Source organism: Erpetoichthys calabaricus, chromosome 4 (assembly GCF_900747795.2).
Source record: "Erpetoichthys calabaricus chromosome 4, fErpCal1.3, whole genome shotgun sequence".
Classification (NCBI taxonomy): domain Eukaryota; kingdom Metazoa; phylum Chordata; class Cladistia; order Polypteriformes; family Polypteridae; genus Erpetoichthys; species Erpetoichthys calabaricus.
In genome coordinates, this window is record NC_041397.2 from 248,076,644 (window position 1) to 248,089,746 (window position 13,103).

Genomic DNA, 13,103 nt, shown 5'->3' on the forward strand with positions numbered 1-13,103 from the left:
TGTTAGTCTGTGCAATGTAAGGCTTTTATATCGTAGATTTTTTTCCTTTCCAAGGATATCATCCAAATGATTTGAAGCCTAAAACAGATCATTTTCAGTCTGTCACATTTTTCTATTAAGTGTTTTATTAAATCAAACCGTGCATGATGAACACACACAGATGTAATTGGAAAAAAGCTAACTGGAGAACTGCTGGCTGCTTTGTCTTTTACATCTTATTGCTAATAAGGAGCAATTAAAACACTGAATGCAGCTATATCTGTCTTGCTATATGGTTGTGTTGAATGAGTGGTTGCTCATGGAGTCCCGGATGGGGCACATTACCTGCATTGTGAGGGAGCATCAGTTACGGCACTATGGCCATGTGGCGCGATTCCCAGAAGGTGATGCGGCTCGCAGGATCCTCATTGTTGAAGACCCGAGTGGCTGGACCAGGCCAAGGGGATGCCCACGTAACACCTGGCTGCAGCAGATAGAGGGGTCATTTCCGGAGGGTGGGACTGGATATGTGGAATAATGGCAGGTTACATCAGATGGGGAGCATAAACACACTAAAGTCAACATAATCAAGGAGACAGCAGAGAAGTATGCACTTCGTGTGTAATGTTGCATAATTAGAGCTATGTAAACTAGCATCAAATGATGTGCACCAAGAATGGGCAGACACCTCCATGACCTGGGCTCAGTACAATAAAGAGAATATACATGTTTATTTATTTTTAATTTACAGGTTTCTGAGGATCCTGTTTCGGTCATCTTCCTGGTTAACAATTTCATCTCTGAGGAACACTGCCATCTCCAACATTTTTGTTTTGATTACGATCTGTACCGCATATTGATATTTACAAATTAATATCTGACATATCTGCACTGCGTGAGGCTACATTTTTTACCTTCCAGCATCTTCTGAACCAGAATCTTTAAACATGTCTTAAAGTCCACAGTGCATCTTCTATAAACATTTTTCATTAGCAACCTTTAGCATCATCCTGATCAGCTGAATTATTTCTGTGCATGGACTTTTAGACAGGATGTAAATAATGTAATACAGCGTAACTAAAGATATTTGTTCAGTTATTATTTAACAGTTATTTTCATTTTCCTGTATTTAGATTTGGATTTTTAGATATAAAGAGTATTTACCATTTTGTTTGTCATATGTGCTAAGATGCATCACAGTTTTACCTTTTAAACCTTGAACTTGGCAATTTCCACAGGGTTTCTACATTTCCAGTTGTATATGTGTAAATGTATATTGAATGGAGCAGACCAAGATTTTAGTATTTTAGACTTGCTAACTTTATTAATCAATGTCCTTTATTTGGTTAATGGTGTCCAGTTCCTTGTAAAATACTAAATATTTCATATTTGCCTTTACATTTCTAATTAATGGTTGATTTTCTTTCTAAGTTAGCTGTCAAAAATTGTTTGTTTATACAGTTGTGTTTATATTTATCCCCAAGCAAATGCATTAGAAGTAAAGTAATCCTATTTAATGACTTGAAAAAAATAGGTAGAAACCATAATGCTAAGATAATCTTAAACATATTCTATTCATAAAAATATTTTACTCTTTTTTTAATATTTTCTCTTTGCACTTATGACACTCTTTAAGTGTAAAGTATCTATAAAGTGGGAATCTGTGAGAAATTTGACCTCCCTTGCGATAGACACTTGCCTTCCAATCATCAATGGCACTTACATATATAATGTATAGTAACTGCATATAAACAAAAATAATATAAAATTTACAAACACACTTAATCAAATTAAGTATACGGATAAAGAAAATGTTCAAAATTGCTACTTCTACCTCTTGCTTTTAAAAACCAAACAATTAATTTGTTTACCATTTCACAATATTCAGCAGATTCACTTCTGGAAAGCTAAATAAAAAGACAACATTAGTTAGTTACACATTATCACAACTATAAACTGAGAAAAATATCTTGTTACAAGAGTAACTGAAATGCAGTGCAAAATAAACTAGATCATTATCTATTAGAAATAAAACATTTCACTAAATCATTAAAGAATAATGGTAACTTACTAGTCTTTTAAAGGTAAATTTGGCATAATTGAAATAAAAAATATCTTCTCAGAATAGTGGCAGGAAATATAATGTGTATGTAACTCTTTAGTGTAAAGTAACAATTGTACCTAAATGCACATATAATGGACCTGACACAAAGACAATATTTGCCTACAGTTTCTGTCAACTTCCCTTCAATAATCCTGACACTTTGAAGTTAAGGATAGTGAAGCTTAGATCAGACGTTAATACTCCAGTAAATTAGGCATCTATGCATCAGTAGGAAATATTATGTGTACAGGCGCTTTGGGTGCAAGAATGGTTAGTGCCTAGCTAATTGTGGTGAGCCAGTCTGGACAAATGTCAAGGACCACTTTGTGACCCCCGTCCATCCCTGGCAGGAACTATGTGAGTTATCAAAGTAGCATTGTCCAACATTCTCAAGAAACACTTCCAGCACCTTGTTGTATCTATGCTTTAAAGAATTCAGAGTTGGTCTAGAGACAAAGGGTGATCCTAAGATACCTCATAAAGTATTCACTAACTGCATACTGTATGTGCAATGCATTTTTAATGCTGTGATTGCAGGATTAATCTGTCTCTGTAAAATGTAGTGTGGAATGATTCAGCTTTGAGGGACAGTTTTAAATGAAGTGTGTGAGGGAGACTATTAGTGCTCCTCAAGACAACACTTTCTGAATGCACTTCAGTCTTTCCTTCATGCTATAGCCTGCACAATTTATTAATGTTAACCCACAGGGGCATCTCTAACAGAACAACTTATGGAATTCCAAGAAAGTAGAAACTCAAAGAGCCCTGCAGTGGCCTGGCGCCCTGCCTGGGGTTTGTTCCTACCTTGCGCCTTACGCTGGCTTGGATTGGTTCCAGCAGACCCCCGTGATCCTGTGTTAGAATATAGCAGGTTGGAAATAGAGAAATTCATAAATGCAGTTTCACAACTGTTTTGTAAACAATTCTCTGACCTGATTGTCTGCTTATAGTCAGCGGTGAGTTAATTAGAAATACGTTTTTATTTTTATTATCAAAATAGACATTGTTAAAGTTTATATTTTTTCTCTCCCTATGCAAACCTTTGTAAGCAAAATTATCAGTACAAATACTTCTAAATTTACTGTTTTCAAAAGGAATCCACATGTAATAAAATAAAACAAAAAATTATACTAATAAAAAAGTAAATTCTTGACTTCATATGTGCTTACCTGTGTGCCATGAGGATCATCACAGTGTATCAAAATAGACCTTTTCCTACTTTATATTTTTTCTCTCCCTAAGTAAATCTTTGTAAACAAAATTAAGCATATGCCTACCTTTACATTTACTTCTTCCAAAAGAGTTCGATCCTAAATAAAAAAATAAACAAAATACACCATTGATTACACTGTGACCTAGTACACCGTTTGCTTTTTTGAACCAATTCTTCTAATTGTCTACTTGTGTTCAGTGGTGAGTTTATTAGAAATATGATGTCATTTTGTGTAATTTTTATTATTAAAATAGACATTGTTCTAATTTATATTTTTTCTCTCTATGTAAACCTTTATAAGCAAAATGATCACTATGCATACCTCTAAATGTATTGCTTCCAAAAGAGATCCACACCAAATAAAAAATAAATCAATTTTTCTAATGAAAAAATGAATTCTTAACTTCATGTGCCCACATATTTTGATATAAGACAAACTGAAACATACTTCTGATTAGCAAATATTAATTATGTGCTTACCTGGGCTCCTGTTATGATAGCCATAAGTTAACAAACAGCATTGTTCTATATTTTGTTTCCCTACAAGTAAACCCTTTTAAGAAAAATTATTAATCCATTTGCCTCTTCTTCTAAAAGAAGTGCAGCCCAAATCAAAAATAAACAAATTAACTCCAATGAAAAAATGAATTCTTGACTTCATGTTCAAACATGATATGATAGAAAAAAATGAAACATTTTGTTTAACTTCACCTTTTTTAGTGACTCATTCAGGTTATCAAATATTAAAACATTTACTTATCTGTGCTCCATCAAGATCATCATAAATTACTACATAAAATGTGAGAGGAAAACTGCACACATCTTCTCCTATTACCTCTAATAATATGTTCCATTATTCTCTTATAATTTTGGTTCCGTGGTTAGGAATGCTCACAATGGTCAAAATAAAAATTCTGTTACTAATATTACAGACTACTTTATGAGTTAAAATAAAAAATTAGTTACAGTTACAAGAGGCGATGCACACTTCAGACACCAATTTAGTGCATCTCAGTATAAATACCCTCCAAGAAATAGCTGTGTCGTATGCTACAGGGTTGACAGAGTGACAAGGAGTAGTGGTGTGATACAAGTGTTTGGTTCTCGGTGAAAAATGGGTCACACAACAGATGTGAATGATAGGCTAAAAGAAGTTGTTGTTTTTGACTATGGCAAAGGGCATAGTATACAGGGAGTAGCTGACTTTTTAGATGTCTCAAAGCTTACTGTTCAACGGGTCTTCCGGCAGTGGTGTATATCGCATTAAACTGCTAATCATTACTAGAATTATGGTCAAAAGATGGTGCATACAGATAGGGACCTTGGACACGAATGACGCATTGTGACAGCAAATCACTTTGACACCAGACAAGAATTGCTGCAGGCAGTCAATGCAGACCCACAACAATCAATTTCCAAATGAACACTCAGAAGGGAACTGCATGCCATAGATATTAGGAGCAGAGCACTGCAAAAGTAGCCCTTGCTAGAAAGTAATCACAAAGCTTCTTGGTTACAGTGGGCACGGAGCCACAAAAAATTGACTATTGATAAATGGGAACATGTTATCTGGTCTGATAAATCATAAGTCATGCTTCTGGTTGTATTTGAATGATGTGAGGCAACGGGTACATCATAAACCGCATGAAACCTTCCATAAAGACTTTGTGCAAGGTTCTCCTCAAGCAGGAGGTGGCTCTCTGATTATCCTTGGATGTCTCAGGTTTCAAGGAAATTGGTCCTTTGTTTGAGGTGACCTCACACTTGAACAAGAAGGGATACATTGGGCTTCTGGACAACCATGTGTTACCTTTTGTGCTTCATCTCCAGAGTTAATACAGAATGGCTACTCCAGTCTTCCAGGACAACAACTGGCATGAACAACAATCTAAAACTATGCTTGCATCTCGACTGGCCTGCAAAATTCCCAGATTTAAATCTCATTGAAAATATGTGTGACTAAGCATGATATCCATTATAAAAAACAACAAAATTATCTGAATTATCTAATCTTTTAACCTTCTTGTTTCAACCTCACCAGACCCCACTGTAGTCATGGAGCAGGCAAAACCAACATAATTTGACATGGGTTTTAAATAAGTAAAAAAATTAGACCTTCAACAGCCAGGTCACAAATTATACCCAGAATAAGAATTTTGTAATCAGAAACATTTTACTAAGTATATTGTTAATCCTTAACATGAGGTGCTCATAAGGAATGATTCTATAATCACTGGTTGAATTATTACCCATGCAAATAAAATGCATCCCTGGAACTATATCATACATTCTGAGTAACTGTTTTGCCAACTCTCGTTCTATGATACTGCAGAGAAGCTTCTGATCTTATGATATACATTTTGTGTACTTCATGCCAAGTTCATTGTGTAAGGAAGTCTATTAGTTCATACTAGGGGGCTTCGCTCGCCAACCCCTGGTGTTGGGAATGAGAAAGAGCGTGATGTATGAATGAGATATAGAATAGTGTGAAGGTGTAGATGATGCAAATAGAAAGCAAACAATAAAGTGTGTGGCACAGTGTAAAGGTTTATTGGAAAATTTCTTTGCACACGCCGTTTAAGTGTAAAAGGTAATTCCAGGTCAGAACTTGTAAGGTCAATGAAGATGGTTATTGGACATGTGAGGTGTGTGAAAACGTCCACAAAAACCCAATATGGAAGTTTTAATGAAATAAACAGACAGCTGAAATAAAATAGGCAGCTGAAAGATACTTTGTAAGCTGTTGTATTTAAGAGGATAGAAACGGTCATTTTACAACTTAAATCTAAAGTTTGCATTAAACTATTATAATAAAATAACTAATAATAAAAGTGAAGCTAATGAATTAACACATTTAGCTTGAAGTTCAGCTTCATGGAAGCTTAAAGCGGCATAGAAGAAGACCTCAATCTAGAGAGGCTGAGCCATGCAGAAGTTTGTCACACAGTCTCTTCCTCTAATAACAGGGCGTATCCTACAATATGTTGCCTTTCCTGGTACACATGTGCACGAGTTCCTGGGGCAGGGCTGGGGTGGATCCAGAAGATTTCTGCTTGCTTTAATATATTTCGAAATGCTGAAGCATAGAATAACCATAGGACAGTGACTGGTGGTTTGAGATGTCACTCAGCCTACTCTGTTGTCTAGAGACAAAATAATCTGAAATTCACACCAAACTCAGAAGTGAAAACTAACCTAAAAAAAGTCAGATAATTGAAAATTTCGGAATTTTGTTTGTCTGGATGTTCAAGCACATAGTCTTGGCAAAGATTTTATTCAATTTAGGAAGCAGTTGGTTAGTAGTTAGAGACGTACATTCCAGTGGGAGTCCTGAGGGGCTTGCAACATCTGACTATGTTTTGTGGCCATGATCATGGGAGGGACTGAAACTGGTTGTGTCCACAGGCAGGATGAAAAGAAAAAGGGCAAGAGTGAGATTAAAAAATCTGTGTTGTGGAGCCCTTTACTTTGTTGTTTTTGTGGCTTAGTTTTTAAATAAGATGATTTGAAACCACTTCTTTAGCTTTTCACATCTGTGCCTTCAGATGTTGTACTCTTAGAAACATGGCTCATTGTCTTTGCAAGGAACACACAAAATCCTTCCTTTCACCTTCTTTTCTAAAATAGTGTTTGTTACCAGTTTTCTTTAAGGCAGTTTCCAGTGTTCCAGTGGGTCTAACACACTCTGTTTCCTGAAATTATGAGGTATATCAGCAAATAGTAAGAAAGATAGATCACAATTATTGACTCCTAGAGTATTATAAACAAAAAAATTGCTTATATTCATAGCATGAAATATTGACAATGTGTCATTTTTAGGAGATACCTTGAGGGTCAAAAGAAAACTTACAATGGGTTCAAACTTGAACCTTAAGCTATAGACGAATTGTTAGACTTTCATTGTGTTCTGTTTTAATTCCCACTGTTTGCCTGCATTACAGTGTGTCCACATTGTAACTGGTGTGAGCGAACATGTGAAGCAAGGAACTTTGAATTATGAGACTACAAATTTTGAAGCTTTAAGGAACTAATTTGTATTTAACAAAATGACACATAATTGTATATTATATGGGATGGTATAGTGTCGCACTGGTAACTCTGCTGCCTCATGACAAGGAGACTAAGATTTGCATCCAGGGTGCTCCTGTGTGGAGTTTTCCTCCATGACTGCATCGGTTTCTTCTGGGTACTCCTTTTACCCCAATAGTATAAGACATGTAGGTTGTGGGAACTACCATTGCTAAATTGGACCATGTGTGTGGTTGTCTGTGTGTGTTCACTCTGCAATGGACTGGCACCCTGTCCAAGGATTGCTCCTGTCTTGCACTTCATGCTTGCTGGAATGGCTACAGCTTTCCCATGGTCCTGCTCAGGATAAGCGGATTAGGAAAATGGATGGATGGATGCCACTCAAGATCAACTGCAGGTGGCTGCAGGCTGGCACACAGTCATATGTCTCACCTATAAAGCTCCACAGATTATTGTATATTGGGTTCATTGCCTGGGTGACTTTTCTATCCTGTAGACTGTCCATGGAACTTGGTAGTATTGATGGAGATGCTTTATTGCATTGTGTTTTGATATTATGATGTGTTTTTCATTGCATATCATTTAGTTTAACTAGACTGTATCTGAGGTTTTTGTACAGTGTTTTGGGCTTACACTATAAGTAAAATCTTTGCTTTATATGAATGACTGTACCTGCACAAAAAGGGCTGGTCAGATTTTTTTTGAATTACAGTAAAGCAAAATAAATAATTTATTTACCGAGCCAGGACCATCAAAAAAGCCGAATCCCATGTCATCGTCATCGTCATCCTAAAAAAAATATATGTTGATATTTAAAATAAAGCAATGAAGTACCAGAGTTAAAGTTTATATTTCACTGCTTATCTTCCATTTAGTTTCCACATCAGTGTACTAATGGAACTGCCCACCATCTTCTATTGGCTCCCCTTGCATTTCTAATGACTCACCTTCTTTTGATAGAGATCAATACTACAGTAAAGTACTGAAGAAGTCAATTCACAGGTGTACAATTAAGAAGATTTTCTTATGTTCTATTGCCTCTTTTTCCTCATTGTATATCGTATAAATTTTATATATTTATCGACAATAAAAATTTGTAACATTTCTGTTCAATTCTAAACACCAGCTTAACATCCTAAGCAGCAGGAAATAACACAATAAATGAAACCTTATGAACCATACCTTTCAGCTGCATATTTACAATTGATATCTAGACTAAATGCAATCTTGCTGTTGATACAGGTACATTGTATTCACTCAAAACAGAAAGCTTTCATTAGAAACCACAACAAAACAAAAAAAGTCTTTGTTATACCAAACATAGGCAAACAAGATGCAAAATGAAACATGAATGTAAACCACTTTAGCAAATGTCTCAAGTATGGATAAAGAAGTGTAGTATTTGTAGTATCAATTCCTGTGCTACAATAGCATTTTTCACTGAAAAGAACCACTAAAAGTAGTACTGCTGATTTATTAGTTTAGTTATTACATCTTTTCATTTGTGGTAATCAACTTTTATTACCTGTCCTATTACGCTTGCTGTACAAACAAACCTTAGCCTGTTACTTGATTATGTTTACCTCTTTTGTAAGTTGCTTTGGATAAAAGTGTCTGCCAAGCAAATAAATGCAAATGTAAATGTACTGCTACATGCTATAGGCCAGGGGTAGGCAACGTCGGTCCTGGAGTGCCACAGTATGTGCAGGTTTTTGTTCCAACCCAGTTCCTTAACGAGAACTCAATTATTGCTGATGAAGCACATATTGCTTAAGTGACATTTTAATGCTTCATTTTAGTGGTCTCGCTTGTTAAGGTTCTCCAACCTTAATTGCTTATTTCAATCTTAAACTGCTGCATTCAGTGTTTTAATTGCTCCTTATTAGCAATAAGATGTAAAACAGGGGTAGGCAATGTCGGTCCTGGTGAGCCGCAGTGGCTACAGGTTTTCATTCCAACCCAATTGCTTAATTAGAAACCAATCATTGCCAATCTCAGACCTTATTTAATTTTATGGCTTGTTAGTCTGTGCAATGTAAGGCTTTTATATCGTAGATTTTTTTCCTTTCCAAGGATATCATCCAAATGATTTGAAGCCTAAAACAGATCATTTTCAGTCTGTCACATTTTTCTATTAAGTGTTTTATTAAATCAAACCGTGCATGATGAACACACACAGATGTAATTGGAAAAAAGCTAACTGGAGAACTGCTGGCTGCTTTGTCTTTTACATCTTATTGCTAATAAGGAGCAATTAAAACACTGAATGCAGCTATATCTGTCTTGCTATATGGTTGTGTTGAATGAGTGGTTGCTCATGGAGTCCCGGATGGGGCACATTACCTGCATTGTGAGGGAGCATCAGTTACGGCACTATGGCCATGTGGCGCGATTCCCAGAAGGTGATGCGGCTCGCAGGATCCTCATTGTTGAGGACCCGAGTGGCTGGACCAGGCCAAGGGGATGCCCACGTAACACCTGGCTGCAGCAGATAGAGGGGTCATTTCCGGAGGGTGGGACTGGATATGTGGAATAATGGCAGGTTACATCAGATGGGGAGCATAAACACACTAAAGTCAACATAATCAAGGAGACAGCAGAGAAGTATGCACTTCGTGTGTAATGTTGCATAATTAGAGCTATGTAAACTAGCATCAAATGATGTGCACCAAGAATGGGCAGACACCTCCATGACCTGGGCTCAGTACAATAAAGAGAATATACATGTTTATTTATTTTTAATTTACAGGTTTCTGAGGATCCTGTTTCGGTCATCTTCCTGGTTAACAATTTCATCTCTGAGGAACACTGCCATCTCCAACATTTTTGTTTTGATTACGATCTGTACCGCATATTGATATTTACAAATTAATATCTGACATATCTGCACTGCGTGAGGCTACATTTTTTGCCTTCCAGCATCTTCTGAACCAGAATCTTTAAACATGTCTTAAAGTCCACAGTGCATCTTCTATAAACATTTTTCATTAGCAACCTTTAGCATCATCCTGATCAGCTGAATTATTTCTGTGCATGGACTTTTAGACAGGATGTAAATAATGTAATACAGCGTAACTAAAGATATTTGTTCAGTTATTATTTAACAGTTATTTTCATTTTCCTGTATTTAGATTTGGATTTTTAGATATAAAGAGTATTTACCATTTTGTTTGTCATATGTGCTAAGATGCATCACAGTTTTACCTTTTAAACCTTGAACTTGGCAATTTCCACAGGGTTTCTACATTTCCAGTTGTATATGTGTAAATGTATATTGAATGGAGCAGACCAAGATTTTAGTATTTTAGACTTGCTAACTTTATTAATCAATGTCCTTTATTTGGTTAATGGTGTCCAGTTCCTTGTAAAATACTAAATATTTCATATTTGCCTTTACATTTCTAATTAATGGTTGATTTTCTTTCTAAGTTAGCTGTCAAAAATTGTTTGTTTATACAGTTGTGTTTATATTTATCCCCAAGCAAATGCATTAGAAGTAAAGTAATCCTATTTAATGACTTGAAAAAAATAGGTAGAAACCATAATGCTAAGATAATCTTAAACATATTCTATTCATAAAAATATTTTACTCTTTTTTTAATATTTTCTCTTTGCACTTATGACACTCTTTAAGTGTAAAGTATCTATAAAGTGGGAATCTGTGAGAAATTTGACCTCCCTTGCGATAGACACTTGCCTTCCAATCATCAATGGCACTTACATATATAATGTATAGTAACTGCATATAAACAAAAATAATATAAAATTTACAAACACACTTAATCAAATTAAGTATACGGATAAAGAAAATGTTCAAAATTGCTACTTCTACCTCTTGCTTTTAAAAACCAAACAATTAATTTGTTTACCATTTCACAATATTCAGCAGATTCACTTCTGGAAAGCTAAATAAAAAGACAACATTAGTTAGTTACACATTATCACAACTATAAACTGAGAAAAATATCTTGTTACAAGAGTAACTGAAATGCAGTGCAAAATAAACTAGATCATTATCTATTAGAAATAAAACATTTCACTAAATCATTAAAGAATAATGATAACTTACTAGTCTTTTAAAGGTAAATTTGGCATGATTGAAATAAAAAATATTTTCTCAGAATAGTGGCAGGAAATATAATGTGTATGTAACTCTTTAGTGTAAAGTAACAATTGTACCTAAATGCACATATAATGGACCTGACACAAAGACAATATTTGCCTACAGTTTCTGTCAACTTCCCTTCAATAATCCTGACACTTTGAAGTTAAGGATAGTGAAGCTTAGATCAGACGTTAATACTCCAGTAAATTAGGCATCTATGCATCAGTAGGAAATATTATGTGTACAGGCGCTTTGGGTGCAAGAATGGTTAGTGCCCAGCTAATTGTGGTGAGCCAGTCTGGACAAATGTCAAGGACCAGTTTGTGACCCTTCGTCCATCCCTGGCAGGAACTATGTGAGTTATCAAAGTAGCATTGTCCAACACTCTCAAGAAACACTTCCAGCACCTTGTTGTATCTATGCTTTAAAGAATTCAGAGTTGGTCTAGAGACAAAGGGTGATCCTAAGATACCTCATAAAGTATTCACTAACTGCATACTGTATGTGCAATGCATTTTTAATGCTGTGATTGCAGGATTAATCTGTCTCTGTAAAATGTAGTGTGGAATGATTCAGCTTTGAGGGACAGTTTTAAATGAAGTGTGTGAGGGAGACTATTAGTTCTCCTCAAGACAACACTTTCTGAATGCACTTCAGTCTTTCCTTCATGCTATAGCCTGCACAATTTATTAATGTTAACCCACAGGGGCATCTCTAATAGAACAACTTATGGAATTCCAAGAAAGTAGAAACTCAAAGAGCCCTGCAGTGGCCTGGCGCCCTGCCTGGGGTTTGTTCCTACCCTGCACCTTATGCTGGCTCGGATTGGTTCCAGCAGACCCCCGTGATCCTGTGTTAGAATATAGCAGGTTGGAAATAGAGAAATTCATAAATGCAGTTTCACAACTGTTTTGTAAACAATTCTCTGACCTGATTGTCTGCTTATAGTCAGCGGTGAGTTAATTAGAAATACGTTTTTATTTTTATTATCAAAATAGACATTGTTAAAGTTTATATTTTTTCTCTCCCTATGCAAACCTTTGTAAGCAAAATTATCAGTACAAATACTTCTAAATTTACTGTTTTCAAAAGGAATCCACATGTAATAAAATAAAACAAAAAATTATACTAATAAAAAAGTAAATTCTTGACTTCATATGTGCTTACCTGTGTGCCATGAGGATCATCACAGTGTATCAAAATAGACCTTTTCCTACTTTATATTTTTTCTCTCCCTAAGTAAGTCTTTGTAAACAAAATTAAGCATATGCCTACTTTTACATTTACTTCTTCCAAAAGAGTTCGATCCTAAATAAAAAAATAAACAAAATACACCATTGATTACACTGTGACCTAGTACACCGTTTGCTTTTTTGAACCAATTCTTCTAATTGTCTACTTGTGTTCAGTGGTGAGTTTATTAGAAATATGATGTCATTTTGTGTAATTTTTATTATTAAAATAGACATTGTTCTAATTTATATTTTTTCTCTCTATGTAAACCTTTATAAGCAAAATGATCACTATGCATACCTCTAAATGTATTGCTTCCAAAAGAGATCCACACCAAATAAAAAATAAATCAATTTTTCTAATGAAAAAATGAATTCTTAACTTCATGTGCCCACATATTTTGATATAAGACAAACTGAAACATACTTCTGATTAGCAAA

General features: G+C 35.3%; 1 protein-coding gene across 1 annotated transcript in view; it reads right to left on the minus strand.

The window, feature by feature from the left end:
• parp4 (poly (ADP-ribose) polymerase family, member 4) overlaps nt 1–13,103 on the minus strand; it is a 160,141-nt gene that overhangs the window by 26,560 nt on the left and 120,478 nt on the right. Inside the window, exons 32-37 of the mRNA XM_051926163.1 lie at nt 12,706–12,738; nt 11,195–11,230; nt 8,064–8,114; nt 3,361–3,393; nt 2,888–2,935; nt 1,851–1,886 (exon numbers count right to left, since the gene is read on the minus strand). Coding sequence (XP_051782123.1) covers nt 1,851–1,886; nt 2,888–2,935; nt 3,361–3,393; nt 8,064–8,114; nt 11,195–11,230; nt 12,706–12,738 — 237 coding nt within the window. The remainder of the gene's footprint in view (nt 1–1,850; nt 1,887–2,887; nt 2,936–3,360; nt 3,394–8,063; nt 8,115–11,194; nt 11,231–12,705; nt 12,739–13,103) is intronic.